General features: G+C 44.8%; 3 protein-coding genes across 4 annotated transcripts; 2 read left to right on the forward strand and 1 right to left on the reverse strand.

The window, feature by feature from the left end:
* Positions 1–699: 699 nt before the first annotated feature.
* zgc:86609 (ER membrane protein complex subunit 3-like) lies at positions 700–7,344 on the forward strand. 2 transcript variants are annotated; one of them, XM_056423211.1, is made up of 9 exons: positions 700–763; positions 1,210–1,390; positions 5,146–5,203; positions 5,323–5,416; positions 5,958–6,062; positions 6,226–6,307; positions 6,506–6,585; positions 6,780–6,862; positions 7,029–7,344. In XM_056423211.1, exons 2-9 carry the CDS (start codon positions 1,236–1,238, stop codon positions 7,155–7,157), a joined length of 786 nt encoding a protein of 261 aa, XP_056279186.1. In that variant the 5' UTR covers positions 700–763; positions 1,210–1,235; the 3' UTR covers positions 7,158–7,344. The 2 variants fall into 2 exon arrangements, with proteins under 2 accessions (XP_056279186.1, XP_056279187.1); XM_056423212.1 differs by lacking the exon at positions 700–763 and adding an exon at positions 869–966.
* A 179-nt stretch (positions 7,345–7,523) lies between these two features.
* usp11 (ubiquitin specific peptidase 11) lies at positions 7,524–19,449 on the reverse strand. The gene is given in 21 exon segments (XM_056423213.1): positions 7,524–8,268; positions 8,366–8,454; positions 8,550–8,662; positions 8,728–8,877; positions 8,943–9,055; positions 9,196–9,266; positions 9,429–9,824; positions 9,907–10,016; positions 10,820–11,038; positions 11,335–11,429; positions 11,688–11,771; positions 11,869–12,093; positions 12,190–12,348; positions 12,928–13,101; positions 13,293–13,392; positions 14,162–14,223; positions 14,344–14,489; positions 15,008–15,125; positions 15,225–15,355; positions 18,159–18,268; positions 19,208–19,449. Coding segments are annotated over 21 exon segments (2,925 nt in total). The 5' UTR covers positions 19,339–19,449; the 3' UTR covers positions 7,524–8,139.
* A 2,777-nt stretch (positions 19,450–22,226) lies between these two features.
* On the forward strand, positions 22,227–24,300 carry rfc2 (replication factor C (activator 1) 2). The gene is made up of 6 exons (XM_056423710.1): positions 22,227–22,466; positions 22,828–22,933; positions 23,081–23,182; positions 23,252–23,510; positions 23,710–23,970; positions 24,149–24,300. Exons 1-6 carry the CDS (start codon positions 22,274–22,276, stop codon positions 24,257–24,259), a joined length of 1,032 nt encoding a protein of 343 aa, XP_056279685.1. The 5' UTR covers positions 22,227–22,273; the 3' UTR covers positions 24,260–24,300.
* The last annotated feature ends 26 nt before the right edge of the window (positions 24,301–24,326 follow it).

A 24,326-nucleotide genomic window follows, 5' to 3' on the forward strand; every position in this document is an offset into this window, starting at 1 on the left:
ATCACTGACTGTGGGAACTTCACACTGGATTTCAAGCAACTTGGATTTTGCGCCTCTCTTTTTGTGTCTTACCCTCCTGATGGAGGGTGTCAATGATGGTCCTCTGGACAGCAGTCAGATCAGCAGTCTTCCCCATACTTGTGATTTAGTTTACTGAACCAAGCTGAGTGTTTGTCAAGGCTCAGGAAACCCTTGCAGGTGTTTCGAGTTAATTAGACGATTCAAGTGATTTGTTTAATACCCTACTAGTATACTTTTTCATGATATTCTAATATTTAGAGATAGGATATTTGAGTTTTCTTAAGCTGTAAGCCATAATCAGCAATATTAAAAGAATAAAAGGCTTGCAATATTTCAGTTGATTTGTAATGAATCCAGAATGCATGACATTTTTGTTTTTTTAATTGCATTACAGAAAATAAAGAACTTTATCACAATATTCTAATTTTCTGAGACAGTCCTATATACCTGTAATATACTATTTTAAATTGGGCCGTTGAGTATTCACTTTTTTATGACAATATTTATTTATTTTACACATGTATGATTTTTAAAAATACTGGATTATTGACTATAAGTGATTTTGTTTATCATTCTGATATTATTATTTTGACTTAATTGAAAAATATTAGTATCTTAAAAGAAACTTAGCTCCGCGGATCACGTGTTCGCGGCTTCCGCTTGAACCGGAAGTTCTTGGTCGAGTTACGGAACTGCGGAACGTGTGCGCTGCGGCAGCTATTTCAGGAAGTTCCTCGATGTGGTGAGTTCACGTGCATTAAAAACAGATATTTACGAGCTTTTGAAACGGCTCCGTCAACGTGTCACGACCGGAGACGACCGTCGGTAGAATCCGTTAAAGACGTTAACGAGAAACCGCTCAGCGAGTCTTGAGCTGATGACGTCGTGTAGGTTAAATGTCAATCACTAAATTGTATTCTTTCAGTTAACATTCTTGACATTAATGTAAGTTTGTATATCATTTCATATTATTCTTTTATAATATTTTATTTTATGTAACTACGTTCGTGTTTTTAATTAATTGATTAAGATGAAAATCAATCTTTCACATGTATATTATTATAAAGCATTATATTCTGTTTATTGTAGTTTTTCAAAGTGAAGCCAGTTTTAGATGCATGTGTTTTTTATTGATGTCCTTGAACGCACCACGTAAACAACAGCTTTATTTTGGTGATTGGCTTGAAGAGAGCGTTCCTGCAGAGCGACACGTGATGGCCGACCCGGAGCTGCTGCTGGACTCCAGCATCCGGATGTGGGTGGTGCTGCCCATCGTCTTCATCACCTTCTTCGTGGGGATCATCCGCCACTACGTCACCCAGCTGCTGCACAGCGACAAGAAGGTGGACCTGGAGCAGGTTTCTGACAGGTGAGCTGGAGATGAACACATGACAACTACATCCCATAATTCAGACTGTGTAAAGGTTCTACACGAACCTTCAGACTGAGTGTAAAGGTTCTACATGAACCTTCAGACTATGAGTGTAAAGGTTCTACATGAACCTTCAGACTATGAGTGTAAAGGTTCTACATGAACCTTCAGACTATGAGTATAAAGGTTCTACATGAACCTTCAGACTATGAGTGTAAAGGTTCTACATGAACCTTCAGACTATGAGTGTAAAGGTTCTACATGAACCTTCAGACTATGAGTGTAAAGGTTCTACATGAACCTTCAGACTATGAGTATAAAGGTTCCACATGAACCTTCAGACTATGAGTATAAAGGTTCTACATGAACCTTCAGACTGAGTAAAGGTTCTACATGAACCTTCAGACTATGAGTGTAAAGGTTCTACATGAACCTTCAGACTGAGTATAAAGGTTCTACATGAACCTTCAGACTGAGTGTAAAGGTTCTACATGAACCTTCAGACTATGAGTATAAAGGTTCTACATGAACCTTCAGACTGAGTATAAAGGTTCTACATGAACCTTCAGACTGAGTATAAAGGTTCTACATGAACCTTCAGACTGAGTGTAAAGGTTCTACATGAACCTTCAGACTATGAGTGTAAAGGTTCTACGTGAACCTTCAGACTATGAGTATAAAGGTTCTACATGAACCTTCAGACTATGAGTGTAAAGGTTCTACATGAACCTTCAGACTATGAGTGTAAAGGTTCTACACGAACCTTCAGACTATGAGTGTAAAGGTTCTACATGAACCTTCAGACTGAGTGTAAAGGTTCTACGTGAACCTTCAGACTATGAGTAAAGGTTCTACATGAACCTTCAGACTATGAGTGTAAAGGTTCTACATGAACCTTCAGACTGAGTAAAGGTTCTACATGAACCTTCAGACTGAGTAAAGGTTCTACATGAACCTTCAGACTATGAGTATAAAGGTTCTACATGAACGTTCAGACTATTGAGTATAAAGGTTCTACATGAACCTTCAGACTATGAGTGTAAAGGTTCTACATGAACCTTCAGACTATGAGTATAAAGGTTCTACATGAACCTTCAGACTGAGTGTAAAGGTTCTACATGAACCTTCAGACTGAGTATAAAGGTTCTACATGAACCTTCAGACTATGAGTGTAAAGGTTCTACGTGAACCTTCAGACTGAGTATAAAGGTTCTACGTGAACCTTCAGACTATGAGTGTAAAGATTCTACATGAACCTTCAGACTATGAGTATAAAGGTTCTACATGAACCTTCAGACTATGAGTGTAAAGGTTCTACATGAACCTTCAGACTATGAGTGTAAAGGTTCTACATGAACCTTCAGACTATGAGTGTAAAGGTTCTACATGAACCTTCAGACTATGAGTGTAAAGGTTCTACATGAACCTTCAGACTATGAGTATAAAGGTTCCACATGAACCTTCAGACTATGAGTATAAAGGTTCTACATGAACCTTCAGACTATGAGTAAAGGTTCTACATGAACCTTCAGACTGAGTAAAGGTTCTACATGAACCTTCAGACTATGAGTGTAAAGGTTCTACATGAACCTTCAGACTGAGTATAAAGGTTCTACATGAACCTTCAGACTGAGTGTAAAGGTTCTACATGAACCTTCAGACTATGAGTATAAAGGTTCTACATGAACCTTCAGACTGAGTATAAAGGTTCTACATGAACCTTCAGACTAAAGGTTCTACATGAACCTTCAGACTGAGTATAAAGGTTCTACATGAACCTTCAGACTATGAGTGTAAAGGTTCTACATGAACCTTCAGACTATGAGTGTAAAGGTTCTACATGAACCTTCAGACTATGAGTGTAAAGGTTCTACATGAACCTTCAGACTATGAGTGTAAAGGTTCTACACGAACCTTCAGACTATGAGTGTAAAGGTTCTACATGAACCTTCAGACTGAGTGTAAAGGTTCTACGTGAACCTTCAGACTATGAGTAAAGGTTCTACATGAACCTTCAGACTATGAGTGTAAAGGTTCTACATGAACCTTTAGACTATGAGTGTAAAGGTTCTACATGAACCTTCAGACTATGAGTGTAAAGGTTCTACATGAACCTTTAGACTATGAGTGTAAAGGTTCTACATGAACCTTCAGACTATGAGTGTAAAGGTTCTACATGAACCTTCAGACTATGAGTGTAAAGGTTCTACGTGAACCTTCAGACTATGAGTATAAAGGTTCTACATGAACCTTCAGACTGAGTATAAAGGTTCTACATGAACCTTCAGACTGAGTATAAAGGTTCTACATGAACCTTCAGACTGAGTATAAAGGTTCTACATGAACCTTCAGACTGAGTATAAAGGTTCTACATGAACCTTCAGACTATGAGTGTAAAGGTTCTACATGAACCTTCAGACTATGAGTATAAAGGTTCTACATGAACCTTCAGACTATGAGTATAAAGGTTCTACATGAACCTTCAGACTATGAGTATAAAGGTTCTACATGAACCTTCAGACTATGAGTGTAAAGGTTCTACATGAACCTTCAGACTATGAGTATAAAGGTTCTACGTGAACCTTCAGACTATGAGTGTAAAGGTTCTACGTGAACCTTCAGACTATGAGTATAAAGGTTCTACATGAACCTTCAGACTATGAGTGTAAAGGTTCGACGTGAACCTTCTGACTATGAGTGTAAAGGTTCTACGTGAACCTTCAGACTGAGTATAAAGGTTCTACGTGAACCTTCAGACTATGAGTGTAAAGGTTCTACATGAACCTTCAGACTGAGTATAAAGGTTCTACATGAACCTTCAGACTATGAGTGTAAAGGTTCGACATGAACCTTCAGACTATGAGTATAAAGGTTCTACATGAACCTTCAGACTATGAGTGTAAAGGTTCTACGTGAACCTTCTGACTATGAGTGTAAAGGTTCTACGTGAACCTTCAGACTATGAGTGTAAAGGTTCTACATGAACCTTCAGACTATGAGTGTAAAGGTTCTACGTGAACCTTCAGACTGAGTGTAAAGGTTCTACATGAACCTTCAGACTATGAGTATAAAAGTTCTACGTGAACCTTCAGACTATGAGTATAAAGGTTCTACGTGAACCTTCAGACTATGAGTGTAAAGGTTCTACATGAACCTTCAGACTGAGTGTAAAGGTTCTACATGAACCTTCAGACTATGAGTGTAAAGGTTCTACATGAACCTTCAGACTGAGTGTAAAGGTTCTACATGAACATTCAGACTATGAGTGTAAAGGTTCGACATGAACCTTCAGACTGAGTGTAAAGGTTCTACATGAACCTTCAGACTATGAGTATAAAGGTTCTACGTGAACCTTCAGACTGAGTGTAAAGGTTCTACATGAACCTTCAGACTGAGTAAAGGTTCTACATGAACCTTCAGACTGAGTGTAAAGGTTCTACATGAACCTTCAGACTATGAGTGTAAAGGTTCTACATGAACCTTCAGACTATGAGTGTAAAGGTTCTACATGAACCTTCAGACTGAGTATAAAGGTTCTACATGAACCTTCAGACTATGAGTGTAAAGGTTCTACATGAACCTTCAGACTATGAGTGTAAAGGTTCTACATGAACCTTCAGACTGAGTATAAAGGTTCTACATGAACCTTCAGACTATGAGTATAAAGGTTCTACATGAACCTTCAGACTATGAGTGTGAAGCTTCTCCTGCACAACGAGCTCCTGATGGAGGTGTGGTGTCTTTCTGTTCAGCCAGGTTCTCCTGCGTAGCCGCATCCTCAGAGAGAACGGGAAGTACATTCCCCGACAGGTGAGAGCACACGCTCATATTTATATTAACGGTGACGTTAGCGTGCGTTGGCGTTAGCGTGCGTTAGCATGCATTGACGTTAGCGTGCGTTGACGTCAACGTTGTTTTCACCGTTTCAGTCGTTCGCGATGAGGAAACATTTCTTCAACGACGCAGAAACCGGCTTCTTCAAGAAGGTCAAGAGGAAGGTCGTCCCCAAGAACCCCATGATGGGTACGTCGGTCTCTTCAGGAGCAGCGTGGCTCATTATGGGATGTTCGTGAGTCTCGTGCTGCGGTCTCAGCGGTGGATTTCACTTCTTATCCTCGTTGAGCATCTTTAGTTCTTGAGGAGCAGCTGGGGGTTCAGTGCCTTGCTCAAGGACACTTCAACACAAACTGTGGGGATCCAGCCGGCGACCAGGTGGTTACCATGACGGCCACCATGAGCAACATCTGACCCAACGCAATGGGCATCCCATAATTCATCTAATATCTATTTTATATTCTTGTGGAAACATCTGGATTTATTCTCATTTATCACCAACACTACGTTTTACTAGATTACACCTGAAGGCATCATGAGAACATTATCATCTACCCTGTGTGTGTGTGTGTGTGTGTGTGTGTGTGTGTGTGTGTGTGTGTGTGTGTGTGTGTGTGTGTGTGTGTGTGTGTGTGTGTGTGTGTGTGTGTGTGTGTGTGTGTGTGTGTGTGTGTGTGTGTGTGTGTGTGTGTGTGTGTGTGTGTGTGTGTGTGTGTGTGTGTGTGTGTAGACACCAGCATGCTCACCGATATGATGAAGGGGAACCTGACCAACGTGCTGCCCATGATCGTGATCGGTGGCTGGATCAACTGGGCGTTCTCTGGATTCGTCATAAGTGAGTTCATCAACAACGTTTATTTATCTTCACCAGAAGAACCACAACAGACTCTGTGATGAGATGTCGTCCTGTGATGTCATGTCGTTATGTGAGGTCATATGATGTCGTCATGTCATGTGATGATGTCCAGTTTGTTTACGGCTTGTTTGTTGTGATGCAGCCAAGGTGCCGTTCCCTCTGACGCTGAGGTTCAAGCCCATGTTACAGAGAGGAATCGACCTGCTGTCACTGGACGCCTCCTGGTAAACAACAACAACATGCATCCTGAAGAATGTTTCTATTAATTTAAGTTATTGATTAGTTACACTTGGCAATATACACACTATTATGTAATGTGTATAGTTTATATTTATTCATTCTGATCAGTTAAAAAAAAAATCCAGTTTGTTTGTTCTGACTATTTATTGTTTATTATTGTTTGTTTATTGTTCACCGTACAGGGTGAGCTCTGCATCCTGGTACTTCCTCAATGTGTTTGGACTGAGGAGCATGTACAGCCTGATCCTGGGCCAGGACAACGGTGAGCTCCTCGGCTGGGTTCTGTGGAGTCCCTTCCATTTGGGTTCCTGTGGTTGGGTTCTTGTGTTTAGGCTCCTCTGTTTGGGTTCCTGTGGTTGGGTTCTTGTGTTTAGGCTCCTCTGTTTGGGTTCTTGTGGTCGGGGTTCTAATAGCGTCCGATACAAAGTGTTTAACTTGGTCGGTTTGTTTTCGTAGCTGCCGACCAATCACGCCTCATGCAGGACCAGATGACGGGCGCTGCCATGGCGATGCCCCCCGACCCCAACAAGGCCTTCAAGGTGAGCTCAGATTGGGTTCTTGTGGATTTGGTTCTTGTGTTTTGTAGACTCATGTACCAAACACATTAAGTGTGTTCTCTTTAGCGTAGAATCACCTAGAACCATCAGAACTGACCACTGGTTCTAGAGAGTTCCTTTACTGTGTGTGTGTGTGTGTGTGAGTCAGAGTGAGTGGGAGGCGCTGGAGATCGTGGAACACAAGTGGGCTTTGGAGAACGTGGAGGAGGACCTGATGTCCAGAGACCTGAACTTCGGGACGTTCTTCAGCCAGGACATAAAGTCTACCATGTTCTAGAAGAGAACCTTGAGAACCCGCCAGGAAACCACGAACTCTAGAAGTAGATCACTGGATTCACCTCCGGCACTTTATTCACGTTCTGCCTTTTTTGTTTGTGTGTATATATATATACACATATTATATTAGTCTCCAGGTTCTAAGTGTAAAAGTTCTGCTCTGATTAATTAAACGACGATTGGAAGTCTGTTGCTCAGTTGTGATCATTATTAATTAATTCTTATGTATAAGTAACGAGATATTGAAACGATTCATCAATAAGTTTTAAATTATTAAAATGTTTTGTGTACTATGGGTTCCAGGAGACAGGTTGTCTAGTTCTACACGTGTGTATATATACACAAACCCACACAAACAAAGTGAAGATAAGCTTGTGATAATAATCATCGTCCTTTTATTAAAATATTTTTGCTCTGATATTTGACAGAAGACCAAAGAATTGTCTTGTTCCCCCAAGAAGTAGAAGATAATAATATTACAATTCTTACAAAAATACTGTACAACTTTAAAACCGGTGAGAGCCAGAAGTCAACTTTGTGACCGTCGCTCTGTCAGATGATTTCACCCCAAATCTCTAGAGAAATAACCCGAAAACATCCAAAGATCAAACATCGTGACTGATCTTAAAAAAACAGAAAACAACCAAAATATACAAAGAAATCAATCGGTTCAATATTACATTATAAACCTCTGATTACCCAGAATCCCCAGCTCCGCTCTTATAAACAAGAAATTTAATTTAGTACAAGTTGACTTCAGCCAAACTAGTTTATTATTTAATCAACCTGTTCACTTTTATAAATATAACTTTTAATATCAAATATGGAACCTTGTGTTTTTTTATATTAATAAATATAGAAATGTCCTTTTTTATTATGTCTAACTGAATATTAAAGCAACTCGTAAAACTTAATTCTTCCTTAAAGGTCAATGAGGTCAAACCTCCGAGAGAATCAGAGGTGATCAAGGAGGATCGTCGTCCTTAAGAGATATCTATCGTTTCCGTGGTAACGGAGGGGGAGGCGCTGGGGTCCCTGCTGGAGGTGATGTCATCAAGGGGCGGTCTGACCTTGTCTTGACGGTGGTAGAACAAGACGTAAGCAGCGTTGGTCTGAGAGAGAAGAGAGATGAGAGAGGAAGTGAGGATGAAAAATGAGAGGAAGAGAGAGGTGAGATGTTCTTCACCTTCATAAACACGTTCCACTCACCATGATCTGGTCCTCTCTGGCGTACGTCACCTTGCTGTCGTCAAAGTAGAACCACTGACCGCTGTCCTTGTTCCTCGCATAGCTGGTGTCTACACACACACACACACACACACACACACACACACACACACAGAGTGAGTGGCGGGTCGGGAGCAGGGCGTGACCTCATCGTTAGAGGACCTACAGTGGCCGTCTCTGAGCCCTCCGTAGTGATTGGACACAGCGATGAGGTCATAGCGGCTCGGAGGCTCCCCATTGGACAGTTTCCTCAGGAGGAAGCCGGAGAAGTCCAGGTCCCTGTCACGACACACAAGCTGGTAGTGTGAGTGTGTGTGTGTGTGTGTGTGTGTGTGTGTGTGTACCTGAGGGGGAACTCCACGGTGCTCTCCAGCTTCTCTCTGGTGAACTTGGTGTAGCAGAACCTCTTCAGGTGGATGATGAGGACCTCAGGCAGAGACCACAGGTCCAGCTTCTTGGTGGCCAGCTGGTGCTTCTTACACTGCGGGCAGTACCTGAGGACACACACCTGTCTGTCACATGGAGGGGGCGTGTGTGTGTGTGTGTGTGTGTGTGGTACCAGGGGTTCTCCTCCTCCAGGGTCTCCATGGTGGTGAACAGCTTGATGCTCTCCTGAAGCTGCACCGTGGTCTGCTGCTGAGGAACCTCCATGCTGCCATGCTTCATGTACTTCTACTGAGGAAGAGGAGGAAGATGTGTCCCACTTGTTCTCTCGCCACTGAAGCTTCTGTTAAGTCTCCGCGGTCACTTTGTCACTATTAGTATAGCCATAGTATACTATACTATGGAATAGTATATACGCCCACACTGACCTCGGCCTCGTGGTCATTGTAGAACCTCTTCTTCATCTCCGGGTCCCAGTCGATGGCCACGTAGCGCTGAGCTGCAGAGACGAGAAGCACCTTTACATTTCTGACGGTCTTTGAACACACCATGTTTCAGGAGTTTAAAATCATTTCTAATTCTACGATTTAAAATCTCTCTACAAATAAACGTGTGAGTGAGTGTGAGTGTGTGTGTGTGTGTGTGAGTGTGAGTGGCTTACAGCTGAAGGACACGGCGTTCCCCCCCTCCCCCTCCCCCGTCCCTCTCTCCGTCGTCCCGTTGGAGTTCACAGCATGGATGGTGAACAGACTCCTCCTCCTCCTGCGACACGCCTTCCTCTTTGCCTCTTTGTCTTCTCCTTCTCCCTCTCCTTCTCCCTCTCCTTCTCCTTCTCCCTCTCCTTCTCCGGTCTCGCGTTGCGGTGGCTGCTCGACTGGCGGGTCGGCGTTGGGATGGGTGGCTCCGCCTCCGGCGCCGCAGAGTGGTTCCATGTCGCTGTTGTCCAATGAGGGCTGCGTGTGGGTGACGGCGGGGCGGGGCTCTGCGGTCGTGGCCTCGTCCGATTGGCTGTTGGCCGCCACGTTGCCGCAGCCGGGCTGAGATGGACCGTCCTCCTCTGAGCAGAGCCAATCAGAAGCTCAAGTTATGATCAATAAAGATCAACAATAACACACACACACACACACACACACACACACCGTCACTGAGGCCGTTGGTCTTATACAGCTCCTCCTCCTCCTCTTCCTCCTCCTCCTCCAGCTCCTCAGAGGGGTCGGGAGGTCGCACATAGCGCCTGCACACACACACACTTTACTTTGTATCTGTGTGTGTGCGTGCGTGTGTGTGTGTGTATGTGTGTGCGTGCATGTGTGTGCGTGTATGTATGTGCGTGCATGTGTGTGCGTGTGTGTATGTGTGTGCGTGTATGTGTGTGTGTGTATGTGTGTGCGTGCATGTGTGTGCGTGCATGTGTGTGCGTGTATGTGTGTGTATGTGTGCGTGTATGTGTGCGTGTATGTGTGTGTATGTGTGTTTGTGTGTGTATGTATGCGTGTGTATATGTATGTGTGTATGTGTGTGTATGTATGCGTATGTATATGTATGTGTATATGTATGTGTGTGTGTGTATGCGTGTGTATATGTATGTGTGTGTATATGTATGTGTGTGTATGTGTGTGTATATGTATGTGTGTGTATGTGTGTATGTGTATGCGTGTATATGTGCGTATATATGTGTATGTGTGTGCGTATGTGTATGTATGTGTGCGTGTATGTATATGTGTGCGTATGTGTGCGTGCATGTGTATGTGTGTATGTGTGTGTATGTGTATGCGTATGTGTGTGTGCGTGTGTGTGCGTGTATGTGTGTATGTGTGTGCGTGTATGTATGTGCGTGCATGTGTGCGTGTGTGTATGTGTGTATGCGTGTATGTGTGTGCGTGTATGTGCGTGCATGTGTGTGTGTATATGTGTGTGTGTGTGTGTGTGTGTGCGTGTGTGTGCATGTGTGTGTGCGCGCCTCACGCCAGCCTCAAACAGACACATGGTAGAGCTCCTCCCTTGCCAGCTCTCTGGGGACCCGGAGGAGTGCGCCCTCCGCCAGCCCTCAACAGGACATCTGGTAGAGCTCTCCTCCTTGCCTCTCTCCCTCAGGGCAGTGGGTGTCCGAACAAGGAGGTGCCATAGGAGGTGCTGCCGGAGCCATAGTCTCTGTAGTGGGAGCGCTCCCTCAGGTAGAGCGCCAGCAGCACCTGCTGCTCCTCCTGCACCTCCTCCTCCTGCTGCTGCTGCTGCTCCTCCTGCTGCTGCTGCCGCCCACTCAGCTCGTACCTGAACGCCGCAGCGGGTTGAACACAATGACACTGTGTTAGAGGGGGCGTGGCTTATTGCCGTGGAAACGATCCACCATGGAAGAAATAACCATAATGTCTGCCCTATATATAAATATATTAATATATATATATATACACACACACACACACATTTATATATGTATTTAAATATATAAATAAATATTTTAATTTATATATATTTATTTATATATTAATATATATATATTAATATATATATATATAAATATGTATATATACATTATGAATGCACACAAGTAGAAAAGCTGGTCTTACACAAAGATGTCGTCTCGGTCCAGAATGCAGCTCAGACTCTCATCACAGGAGAAGATCTTATAGAAGCGATGGTTGAAGACATCAGCTACCACCATCTACACACACACACACACACACACACACACACACACACACACACACACACACACACACACACACACACACACACACACACACACACACACACACACACACACACACACACACACACACACACACACACACACACACACACACACACACACACACACACACACACACACACACTTTTTTATTCAATAAACTAAATAATAGTAATAATAATAAGTAAATGACAAAATTATAACTGAAATAATAAAGGATTTGAAACACACCTGTGAGGGAGGAACGTTGGTCATCTCTGACAGAGCGGAGCAGAGGTCAGCGACACTTCCTGCTTTAGGGACCACCACACGATGCTACACGTACACACACCACACACACACACACACACCACACATTAACATGTGATATTTCACAGGTGTCCAGGAGCGCGGCGTCCCAGGTGAGCGGTACCTGAGCAGGCTTGGCGTGGGGGTCCAGGGACACAAAGAACACCTCCATGACGCGCTCCTTGCTGACAGGAAGTGGGACGCTCAGGTAGCAGAAGGGGTCGAAGGTCACGGAGACCTTGAGGCACTCGGGGCAGACGAGCGTGGACTTGAAGAGGCCGTGAAACGTGTCCACGATCACAGAGTCGTTGCGCCGCCGGTGGTTACGCCACGCCTCATCGGCCACTTCCTGCGGGACGGGAAGCGGGATTCACATCGGGTCGATCCGAACACGTCGAACCCTCGGGTGTGGGCGGAGCCTCTCGGCGTGGGCGGAGCCGCTCACCTGGTCCGGGCGTCCTTCGGCGTCCCTCAGTTCGATGTACTCTTTGTTCTTGACCCGGTTCAGGTCTTCGTGCAGCCCGTCCAGCAGGAAGGAGAGCAGCTCCTGACTGTCGTGCTGCTGGTAGCCCAGGAACTGGGAGGCAAAGTGGCCCACCTTGGTCTACACACACACACACACACGTATATCTAATAAATATATATAATATATATATATAATGCATATAAAATATATAAATATAACATATGAAATATAATGTCTAATATTGTATACCCTAAATATAACATTAAATATAATATAATATATACTTTATATAACAAATATAACATTAAATATGATACATAATATTTGACCTGATAAATATAATATAAAATATAATATATATTTTATATAACAAATCTAACATTAAATATGATGCATAATATTTGACCTAACAAATATAACAGTAAATATGATATATAATATTTGACCTTATAAATATGATATATAATATTTGACCTTATAAATATAACCATAAATATGATATATAATATTTGACCTTATAAATATAACCATAAATATGATATATAATATTTGACCTTATAAATAATAACCATAAATATGATATATAATATTTGACCTTATAAATATAACCATAAATATGATATATAATATTTGACCTAATAAATCAAAATTAAATATGATACATAATTTTTGACCTAATAAATCAACAGTAAATCTGCCGTGTCATGGCGTGTGGACCTTGAAGACGCGCGGCGACACCGAGTCCTGCCTCCCTGACCACATCTGCTTGGTGATGTCGGCGTAGGACTCGGCGATCTCGCCCTTCATGCCCAGAGGGTTGGAGAAGTTCAGCTCCTCCAGGTACCAGCTCTGCAGGAAGTACTCCGTCAGGGGGGGGGTGTTGCTGAGGCACTGTGGGGGGAGGGGGGGGGGGGGGGGGGACATGACTCAGCACTTCATGCAGGGCCGATAACCACAAACTATGTTTCTAATTTATGACGTTGTGAAGAGAGTGTGTGTGTGTGAATGTGTGAATGTGTGTCTGAGTGTCTGAGTGAGTGTGTGTGTGAGTGTGTGTGTGTGTGTGCGTGTGTTTGTCCCACCTGCAGAGCAGAGTTCATGAAGCAGGTGTTTCCCAGGTTGATGAGGCCACATACTCCGGGTTGTCCTCGATATGAGTCATGGTCCTCCTCAGAGTTCCTCCTGGAGGACCATGAACGCACCACGAGGACGTTATCATTCACCGTGTGGGAGGAGACGGATGAGGAGGAGGAGATGGAAGAGGTGACAGAAGAGGAGGAGAACAAACATAAACACCAATTATAATAGTATGAAAAGATTAGGGTAGGTTAAGGGAAGCCATGTGGACGTAAGCTAGTAATTTAGTGAAGGTAAGCTACGTGATTTGGAAGTTAGGTGTCTTTACATATTAGGCCACACCCCGTAGATGTTCCTTGGTCCATATTGTCTGAATGCAATGAGATATCAACAATCTTTTCAAAGATCTTTGATGACATTGAACCGATAATGAAGCACGACACGTTTTGTATGAATCGGTTACAGCGTTTAGGAGGAGTTGGAAATAATGTGTTTTTGACCAAATTCAAAATGGCGGAAAATCTAAGTAGGCGGAGCTTAGGGGTCTCATTGGCTTTTTCGTAGAGCAGGTCCAAGCGGACATGGATTCCAAACTTCAAGTCAATCGGTCATTGGGGGCAAAAAACCATGGCCGTTTAAAAAAGAAAGAAAGAAAGTTCTCGGGGCGCTATCGAGACATTTCTTTATGAATAAATACGAAAACTACACAATCTAAAGAAATATCCCCAGTCTGGATAAACATGTGACATTTCACTTGGTTTGCGGCCAGACCACGATTGTTTGGAGAGAAGAAGAAGAAAAAAAACAATTCCTTGAAAAACAATCGGTTCCTCTACGGCGAAGTCGCCACGAGGAACCGAACGAGTCTTCTTACATGATCTGAGGTCTGGAGCTCGGCCAGGTGCCGTCAGGGCTCCTCGTCTCCATGATCACCGTCTGTGACGCACACACACGCACACACACACACGCACGCACACGCACACATGCACACACACACGCACACACACACAGTTATCTGGGACCAGGTGCTCTGCGTTCCATCACGTGAGCTCTCACCATGGCGGAGCTCAGGCAGGCCTCCAACAGGCTCACGCTCACGTTCCTGAGACGCTCACAGCTGCTGTCTGAGCTCTTCAGCCAGAGGCGGCACTCAGATCCCGGAGGCACCGTGAAGGCATCGCACATCGCCCTCTGGATGGAGTCTACACAACGTAAACACATCTCTTCTTCATTAGTGTTAATAAAGGGTCATCATGAGTTCAGACATCCCATAATTAATCTCTTATATCTATTTATGTGAAAACAACCAGATTCATTCTAGTTTACCACCAACACTACATTTGACTAGATTACACCTGAAGGCATCATGAGAACATTATCATTTACCTTCAGCCAGTCCCCATGTTCACTGAGCAGAGCCTGAAGGCATCATGAGAACGTTGTCATTACCTTCAGCCAGTACTCATGTTCACTGAGCAGAGCCTGAAGGCATCATGAGAACATTATCATTACCTTCAGTACCCATGTTCACTGAGCAGAGCCTGAACGCATCATGAGAACATTATCATTACCTTCAGTCAGTACTCATGTTCACTGAGCAGAGCCTGAACGCATCACGAGAACGTTATCATTACCTTCAGTACCCATGTTCACTGAGCAGAGCCTGAAGGCATCATGAGAACGTTATCATTACCTTCAGCCAGTACTCATGTTCACTCACGTATGCTGTCGGTGTGGCTGAACAGGGCCGTGATGACGTTCTCCATGTTGCTATGGAGACAGAGGAAGATCTCGACAGGGTAGACCTCCACCTTCAGAGTGCTGGGAAGGTCCACCACCTGACACACACACACACACACACACACACACAAACACACAGTCAGACTGAGGCCAGGACTCGTAGGTCCTGATTGGCTGCCGGGTGTGGGAGGCGTCACCTTGCGCTCCAGCGCCGGCTGCCCGTCCAGCGCCCCGTACCAGGCCAGCAGGCGCCGCCACGCCTCCGCCGGGACCAGCACAAAGTCCTCGTTCTCCACCAGGCGCTCCTTCAGGTGGAACGACTCCAGATCTGACCAACAATAAACACGGAGAAGAAACGGCTCAATATGACTTATTCAATGTACGTGAGGCTGTTATCGTCACGTATGACACACACGTCCTACGTTCACTCTCTCTTGTATTTTACTTGATTTATTGACTTTATTGCTGTTGTTTTAATTTGCCGTCCGTTTTCTTTCTTTACAGTTAGTTTGTTTTTTCATATCTGATGTTTTTATTATTCTGTTCAAGTCAGAATCAAGGAGCAGAACTACACATTTACCAACATCATCCAATCACAAAGCAGTGTTTTCATTCATAGAGATTCTCAAAACCAGCTGTGAACACAAATGATGTGTTTGAATGGAACAGGACAACAGTGTTTGTTGTTATCGTTGTTGTAATGCTCTTTATGGCTGGTTATGAAATTGAGTTGAATGACTATATATTGAGTGTCATGTTCCTCTTGAGGCTGGAGACGTTTAAACATGAAGCAGCCTCGTGTGGCAGAAGCGACTATTTCAACAAAAAAGATTTTAAAAAGATTTAGGAACCAAGAAAAGGTTCTCCAGGTTCCATTTGTCTTTATTGTAGAAAATACTTTGCTCAGAGCGCTGATTTTAGATAAGAGATAAGATAAGATATATACTTTTATTAATCCCCAAGGGGAAATTAGTTCTCTGCATTTAACCCATCCTTAGTTATTAAGGAGCAGTGGGCTGCAGTGATGCGCCCGGGAAGCAGCTGGGGGTTCAGTGCCTTGCTCAAGGACACTTCGACTTGCAACAAATAATGGGGAGAGCGGGGATCGAACCGACAACCTTGGGGTTGCAGGACGACCCCCTTACCCCACTGAGCTACATCCGCCCCTTATGGTGCGTTCACACCGGACGCCAGCGTCGAAAAAAATTCTCTCTGCGTCAGTCTTGCTTGAGTCTTGGTGTTCAAAAAAGTGTGTCACCAGCAGGCCGCGTACGAATAAGTGGTATAGACCAACAGACCCGTGGACTTTAGTGGACTGAGCTGCACTTCTCGCTGCTCTCTCACTTATCTCTTTTGATACGTGTCTCTGAGACTTTTCCACCTCTGCAGATCTCTACGGTGGTCTCTGCCATGAAACACATATGCCGCGCGTTGGTTGATAGTAAAGTACAACAAGCAAATACATATTCAAAATTTACCAGGTAGTCCCGGGCTCTTCGACCTTGTTCCACACTTTATCTTTATAGCTCCGGTTTGGTAAGCATAAAGAGTTGTATCGTAAAGTTGAGGTGCCCACAGACGGGTGCCCACAGACAGCGAATAATCTTTTCCTCCATTTTTTTCACGGGCAGGGGATGGCCGCAGCGAAGCTCAACGCTGATTGGCTGACGCAACTATGACTCACGCGCTTGCTGCCAGAGTTGGGAAATTTGAAACCAACAACGAGCTGCGCCCCGTTCGCTTCGCGCTGCTGTCGCCCCAAACCTCTGTTTCTGTTCGTTCCTGCGCCAACGCGCGCTGCGCGCTGGAAAATACGCAGCTACGCAGCTCGACCAGTTTTGCATTGACTTAACATGTAATCTCGGCTGTCAAAAATTTTTGACGTCGTGTCCGGAACACACCATTAGGGAGAGAAGCAGTGGCGGTTCGTCCATAGAGGGCGCTAGGGCGCCGCCCCTCTTAAAATGTGTAGATGAAAAAAAAATGGAAAAAAAAACATCCTGTCAAAAAACATTATATGCCAAATCATTTAAATAGTAAATATACCGTGTTGACGTGCTAAATGTGTGTGGGAGACAGTCAGCCTGTCAACAACCACTTAAGTTAATGTGAAAAAATATTATATATCGCCATTATCACGGAGAGAAGCCCCTCCCCTTTTTGGAGGCGATCTAACGTGTGTGTACGGCATCGAGAAAACATTTCAGTCGTTTCGGCAAGGACGGCTTCACATTGGCGGATGCAACGTGAATCTTGGGTCGCAAAAATGTGCGCTCATTGGCCAATGACATCGTTTCTTATTTCACGTGACTGGACTATTCGGCAGATCAGAGACCGGCGTTCCCTCAGCCAGAGAGCTCCACGGAGCTACGGGAGCAGGTAGCTAACGGAGCTGTCAGCTGGAGGCTCAGTGAGTAATGCGCTGTTTAATTTCCCCTGTCTGTTGTTCCAAAGGGACTGAAACTCTCTGGACTACAACGGGGGGAGGGATCTAAAGAGCTGCAGACAAGTGTAAAGCACGAATTTTGCCGCAGTTATCTAGCTAAGAGCATGGAGCTAACTCGCTAACAGCCTGAAGCTAACCCTGTTTACAGTCAGCAGAAGGAGACCGAACTAGCATCGAAACACAACGAAGAAGTTCTGAAAAACAGACACATTCCCTCCAGAATAATGAAACAGGCTGGTTACAGACATGATTGACTTTAACCAGAGAGTAAAGTGACCACTTTAAAGAGAGGAGCTACTTGTCTTTACAGTAGTGGGTCTGCTCTGTCACCCAATGTAACATGTGATCTCTTTCTGACTATTCGGCTCTAAACCTCTTTCATGTGAGGGTGAAACGCTTTTATTTTGCAAACCTCTGAAACCCAACCCAATGTTCCTTAAAGCTGCTCTGAACCTCCCATGTTAAAGTTACAGTGTGTTGATAGTTGTTATTGGACAGTGTTGAGCACGCTGTGTTCTTTAAATAAAGCTTTGTTTTTTACTATATTCTACTCAAAACCTCTTTTCTTCTCATTGTTGAGTGATATTTAAACTGCGCCCCACCCCCCAAAAAAATTCACCAGCCGCCACTGGAGAGAAGGAGAAGTGCGTTTGTCTGTCGATGACATCATGAGGCGTTCACTGACCCTCAAACAGCTCAGTGTTGTCGATCTGACCGGGGAAGGAAGAGGAGTTCTGGTCTCCGTCCTCCACGAACTTCTTCCACTGTTCATACCAGCGACGCTCTATCACGTACCTGCAAAACACACACACACACACACACACACACACACACACACACACACACACACACACACACACACACACACACACACACACACACACACACACACACACACACACACACACACACACACACACACACACACACTTATCATCACTTAACTGTCACATAAATCTGCAAATCCTGAACTTTAAGAACAAATAAATGAATGGCTTGAACAATAATGAATTAGCAGTGTTGAAACAGCTATACTGAAACATATTCAGGTGTTGTTATTTACTTTGAACTAAACCAGCATGAAGATGAACAATTTGTTCAAAACAAACACAAAGCTCGTGGGTCCAGTGAACTCATCTCCGCCGTTTAGTTTCATTTCACAGTTTGGTTTTAATCAGTAGACCTGCACCTGTTCTGGATCTCATTTATTTGATTTGCTTCCTCCCACCTTGTAAAACATAAACAACAACAAACAGCTTATTGTTGTTTTTAAATATATAACCATCTCTCCATCCTGTTCGGTTTCCCTGTGACTGAGCATGTGTCGAAAAACACAAAATCAAACAAACATGTAAAGTTAATGTACTGAGGCGTTCAGGGATCCTGGTTTATTCTAACACGTATAGTAGTAAAACGAAAATAAAATACTTGTACCCCCAGTGGAGTTTTTCAACAGTACTTTTTACTAACAGTGAAATGCAATACTTCGTACCACCTCTGGCCGGATGTGAACCATTAGAGGTGATACATTTGGGGACGTAAAAAGCAGCTCAGGTGAAACTAGAAACGCTGAAACGTCCGAGTCAGCCTTGAACGCCTCATCACAACTGGTTGCGGTTAACATTAGCCGTTGAACAACTGCCTCGGGTTGAACACCTACAAACCCGTTAGTTAACTGTTAGCCCGGTCACCGTGCGTGGGCGTGCGTGTGTGTGTGTGCGGAAGGACTCTCACCAACCGTCCCCAACGCGAAGCTCACACTCCCGCAGGAGAGACTCGATCTCCCTCCGCTGGGTCTCCAGGCCCGGAGGCTCGGCGGCGGAGCCGCGGCTGTTGGCCGTCATGACGGTCGACCAGCCGCTCATACACGTCGGAACTGTGTAACGAAGCCGGGAGACGAGACGTCAACGAGCGCTCTGATTAGCCCGATAAACGGGCAGCTACCACGGAGCTGTGTTTGCGGAAGTAGGAAGTGGTTCGCACTAGGACGATGACGACTTCCGGGCTGGGGCCTCCGCGCGCTTCGGCCGTGTCATCGTTCTCGTTATACGTCTATGGTAAAAAAATTAAATAATAGTAATGTACATATCTACGGTATGAAAAAAATACATAAATAAATAATACAAAAGTTATATATCCATTGTTAAAAGAAATATATAATTTATACATTTACGGTAACAACTAAAAAAGAGAAGAAGAAAGAATTAACACATGAATAAATTAGTTTAATTTGACATAAATACATGAAGAATAATTCATACATCCATGGTAAAATATAATAAACAATAATAAAAATAATAATAATTTACCCCCCCCCCACCCCGGTAAAAAGAATAACAGAAATATATTATACAAAATATACATCCATTGTTAAAATATGAAAATAAAATTATATTTATAAATTATTATTTTTAAATGATAGTTTATACATCCATGGTAAAAGATAACTACACCAGGGAGCATCCTTCAGTCAAAAACATATATTAAAAACATATTAATATCCATATAAAACCTTTTTATTACTGGTGTCCTCAATGTTATAGACTTCCACCGTGCAGTTGTGGAAGTATCCAGATAATTTAATTAAATAAAAATACCAATAATGTGTCCAAGTTGTAAAAACACAAATCAAATAAACAATCTATAATTAAACAATAACAAATAATTAAGTACATTAAAGTATACACATTATTAGTTCATAGAAGGAAACATGATAGATCATTATAAATTGTCTATTTAAATTAAAGGTTTGTACGTTCAAGCACTAACACACTCATCCACACACACACACCTATATATATATATATATATATATATATATATATATATATATATATATATATATACACAGAGAGAGCCAGGGGACATTACAAAGAAGTCAACACCATCTGGCCTCAATGACTACCGACCGGTCGCCCTCACCTCCCATGTGATGAAGCTGCTGGAGAGGCTGGTCTTGGCCCACCTCCGGCCGCAGGTGAAATCATCGTTGGACCCTCTGCAATTTGCTTACCAGCCTCATGTGGGAGTGGACGACGCCATCATCTACCTGCTGCAACGAGCTCAGTCGCACCTGGATGGAACCGGTGTCTCTGTGAGAGTCACTTTCTTTGACTTCTCCAGTGCATTTAACACCATCCAGCCACTGCTGCTGAGTGAGAAGCTGCGGGTGGCCGGTGTGGACGCGTCCACCATCTCCTGGATCACTGACTACCTCACAGGCAGACCACAGTTTGTCAGAATGGGGCGTGTGCTGTCTGGAACGGTGGTCAGTGATGTTGGAACCCACAGGGAACTGTTCTGTCTCCCTTCCTCTTCACCCTGTACACCAGTGACTTCCAGTACAACACGGAGTCATGCCATCTGCAGAAGTACTCTGATGACTCTGCAGTGGTCGGGTGTATTAGGGATGGACGGGAGGAGGAGTACAGGACAGTGGTGAGCGACTTTGTAAAGTGGGCCGATGAGAATCACCTTCGGCTGAACGTGGCCAAGACCAGAGAGATGGTGGTGGACTTCAGGAGGAAGGCGACAGCTCCTACACCTCTGAGTGTCCTGGGAGTGGACGTGGACATGGTGGAGGAGTACAAGTACCTGGGCGTCTCCATCGACAGCCGACTGAACTGGAAGGCCAACATCAACGCTGTGTACAAGAAGGGGATGAGTCGACTCTTTTTCCTGAGGAAGCTTCGATCCTTCAACGTGTGCAGCAAGATGCTGGAGATGTTCTACCAGTCGGTTGTGGCCAGTGTACTGCACTTTGCCATTGTCTGCTGGGGGAGCAGCATCGGAGCCGGTGACACCAGCCGTCTTAACAAACTGGTTAGGAAGGCTGGCTCCATCATCGGCTGCCAGCTGGAGCACCTGGAACAGGTGGTGGAGAGGAGGACGTTGAAGAAACTGGTGTCCATATTGGACAACCCGGACCACCCTCTCCACCACCTCCTACAGGGACAGAGGAGGACTTTCTCCAAACGTCTCCTCACGCTCCGCTGCCACAAGGACAGATACAGGAGAACATTCCTGCCGGCGGCTATGAGGCTCTACAACAGTTCACCTCTTGCCAGATCATAGTGTTGATCTGCACTTCACACATCTCATTTGTTTGCACTACACACATACACACACATTTCATTTCATTTGCTCTGCACTCATACACACACTTTGCTTTTTGCACTCTGTCTATATTTAATCTTTTTGTATTTGATCTGTCAGTGTTGTTGTGTGTTGTGTATGCATGTGTGTTGTATATTTATTTACATATATATTTAGTTTGTATTTTACTTTTATTTTACTTGTATACTTCTATATCTTTCATCCCTGTTTCTTATATTTTGTGTTTTGTTTTATTCTTGTGTGTTGCTGCTACTGTCACGACAAATTTCCCCTTGGGGATTAATAAAGTATATATCTATCTATCTATCTATCTATCTATCTATTATTCATTCATACAGGTCCATTAAAGGACATCCACACATGGATTGTCTTGATAGCAAGATGGTCTTTAATTGAGTATTTGACATTTTGCTGAAGGAATGATTAACCTAAATAATATATATATATATATCCACGGTAAAAAAAATGAACGTTATTAAGTTAAATACTAATGAATTTGTTGTCTGTGTACAGAACGTTTTCTCTCATGATGGCTGTGGTTGTAAATATCGCGAGACTCTAGCGCGACGTTCTCCGCCGTCACCAACAAACGCTCGGCCAATGGGGCGTGAGTTTACTGTCAGGTGGTTTCAAGAGAGGGAAAATATTTCCCGCGCTCGCTCCCACCATCAAGCAGACGGCATCATGGACGTGGAGATGAAGGCGGACACGGGAGCCGCAGAGGCTGCCGCGAAGAGCTCCGGCGGCCATTACGAGCTGCCCTGGGTGGAGAAGTACCGGCCGCAGAAGCTCAGCGAGATCGTGGGCAACGAGGAGACCGTGAGCCGGCTGGAGGTGTTCGCGCGCGAGGGGAACGTGCCTAACATCATCATCGCAGGTCAGCGGGACCGGAAGCGCGGGTTCAACTTGTCATTGCTGCACGGGGTTCAGAGGCGGAGCGAGGCCTCGAGTGGAGGAGTCCTTTACGACTAGTAGAAACAGTAGGCGAGGAATTATATCTCATATTTGTATTGCAAGACATATAAAATTGAATCATAATTATTGATGCAGCTTGTATTTTTTATAATTAGTATCTTATTTACATAATTTTTATATTTTGGTCAAATAACCAAATTACTTTATTTAAAAACATATGTTTATTCCTACATTAATATGCAGATTGTGTACTTTGTGTGTGTACTATGGACACATTGCAGTGTTTGTAGTTGTGACGTGTGTTGGTGACGTTGTTGATCCAGGTCCTCCGGGAACCGGAAAGACCACCAGCATCCTGTGTCTGGCCCGAGCGCTGCTCGGCCAATCGGTGAAGGACGCGGTGCTGGAGCTCAACGCCTCCAACGAGAGGTGTGTGTGTGTGTGTTGACCATCTGTGTGTGTGTTGACTGTGTGTGTTGACCATCTGTGTGTGTGTGTGTGTTGACTATTTGTCTGTGTGTGTTAAACGTGTGTGTGTGTGCATGTTGACCGTGTGTGTCTGTGTGTGGCGTTCAGGGGCATCGACGTGGTGAGGAACAAGATCAAGATGTTCGCTCAGCAGAAGGTCACGCTGCCCAAAGGTCGACACAAGGTCATCATCCTGGACGAGGCCGACAGGTGAGACCCGAGACAACGACCCGAGAGGTCGATGATGACCTGTTAATGCTGTGATGTGTGTGTGTGCAGCATGACGGACGGGGCTCAGCAGGCGCTAAGGCGCATCATGGAGATCTACTCCAAGACCACCCGCTTCGCCCTCGCCTGCAACGCGTCCGACCGCATCATCGAGCCGCTGCAGTCGCGCTGCGCCGTGCTGCGCTACGCCAAGCTGAGCGACGCGCAGGTGCTGCGCCGCCTGCAGGAGGTGGTGCTGCTGGAGGGGCTGCAGGTGTCGCCCGACGGGCTGGAGGCCGTGATCTTCACGGCGCAGGGAGACATGAGACAGGTGAGGGGGTGGTCTCCACTTCCTGTTCCGGCCTCCACCGACTTCCTGTTACGTCTTCCACTGACTTCCTGTCCCGTCCTCCTCTGACTTCCTGTTACATACTCCACTGACTTCCTGTCCCATCTTCCACTGACTTCCTGTCCCGTCCTCCTCTGACTTCCTGTCCCGTCCTCCTCTGACTTCCTGTCCCGTCCTCTAGGCGCTGAACAACCTGCAGTCCACCAACGCTGGCTTCGGCTACATCAACAGCGAGAACGTGTTCAAAGTGTGCGACGAGCCTCACCCGCTGCTGGTGAAAGGCATGCTGGGACACTGCGTGGACGGGAACATCGACCAGGCCTACAAGGTGGTGGAGCAGCTGTGGGCGCTGGGCTACTCTCCGGAGGACATCATCGGGAACATCTTCAGGGTCTGCAAGACCTACCAGATGGCCGAGTACCTCAAACTGGACTTCATCAAGGTGAGGCTCCGCCCCCTCGTGAACCGTCTCACCTGGTGGAGGGATACGACGTGGGCAAAAAATAGTTCCTCGCTAACTTTGATCTGTTCAAGATGAGCGAGGACTCTTGTATTCACCTTGTGCTGCCTACCTGTCTGCCTACCTGTCTGTCTCCCTGTCTGTCTCTCTCTCCCTGCAGGAGATCGGCTACACCCACATGCGGGTGTCTGAGGGTGTGAACTCTCTGCTGCAGATGTCGGGTCTGCTCTCTCGCCTGTGCAGCCGAACAGCGCCCCCTGCTGCCAGCTGAGCTACTACACTGACTACTAGAATAAATATTGTTTCATTGTTGTTGTTTGTGTTGTCCTCATAAGTAT

Source organism: Pseudoliparis swirei, chromosome 9, assembly GCF_029220125.1.
Source record: "Pseudoliparis swirei isolate HS2019 ecotype Mariana Trench chromosome 9, NWPU_hadal_v1, whole genome shotgun sequence".
NCBI classification, from domain to species: domain Eukaryota; kingdom Metazoa; phylum Chordata; class Actinopteri; order Perciformes; family Liparidae; genus Pseudoliparis; species Pseudoliparis swirei.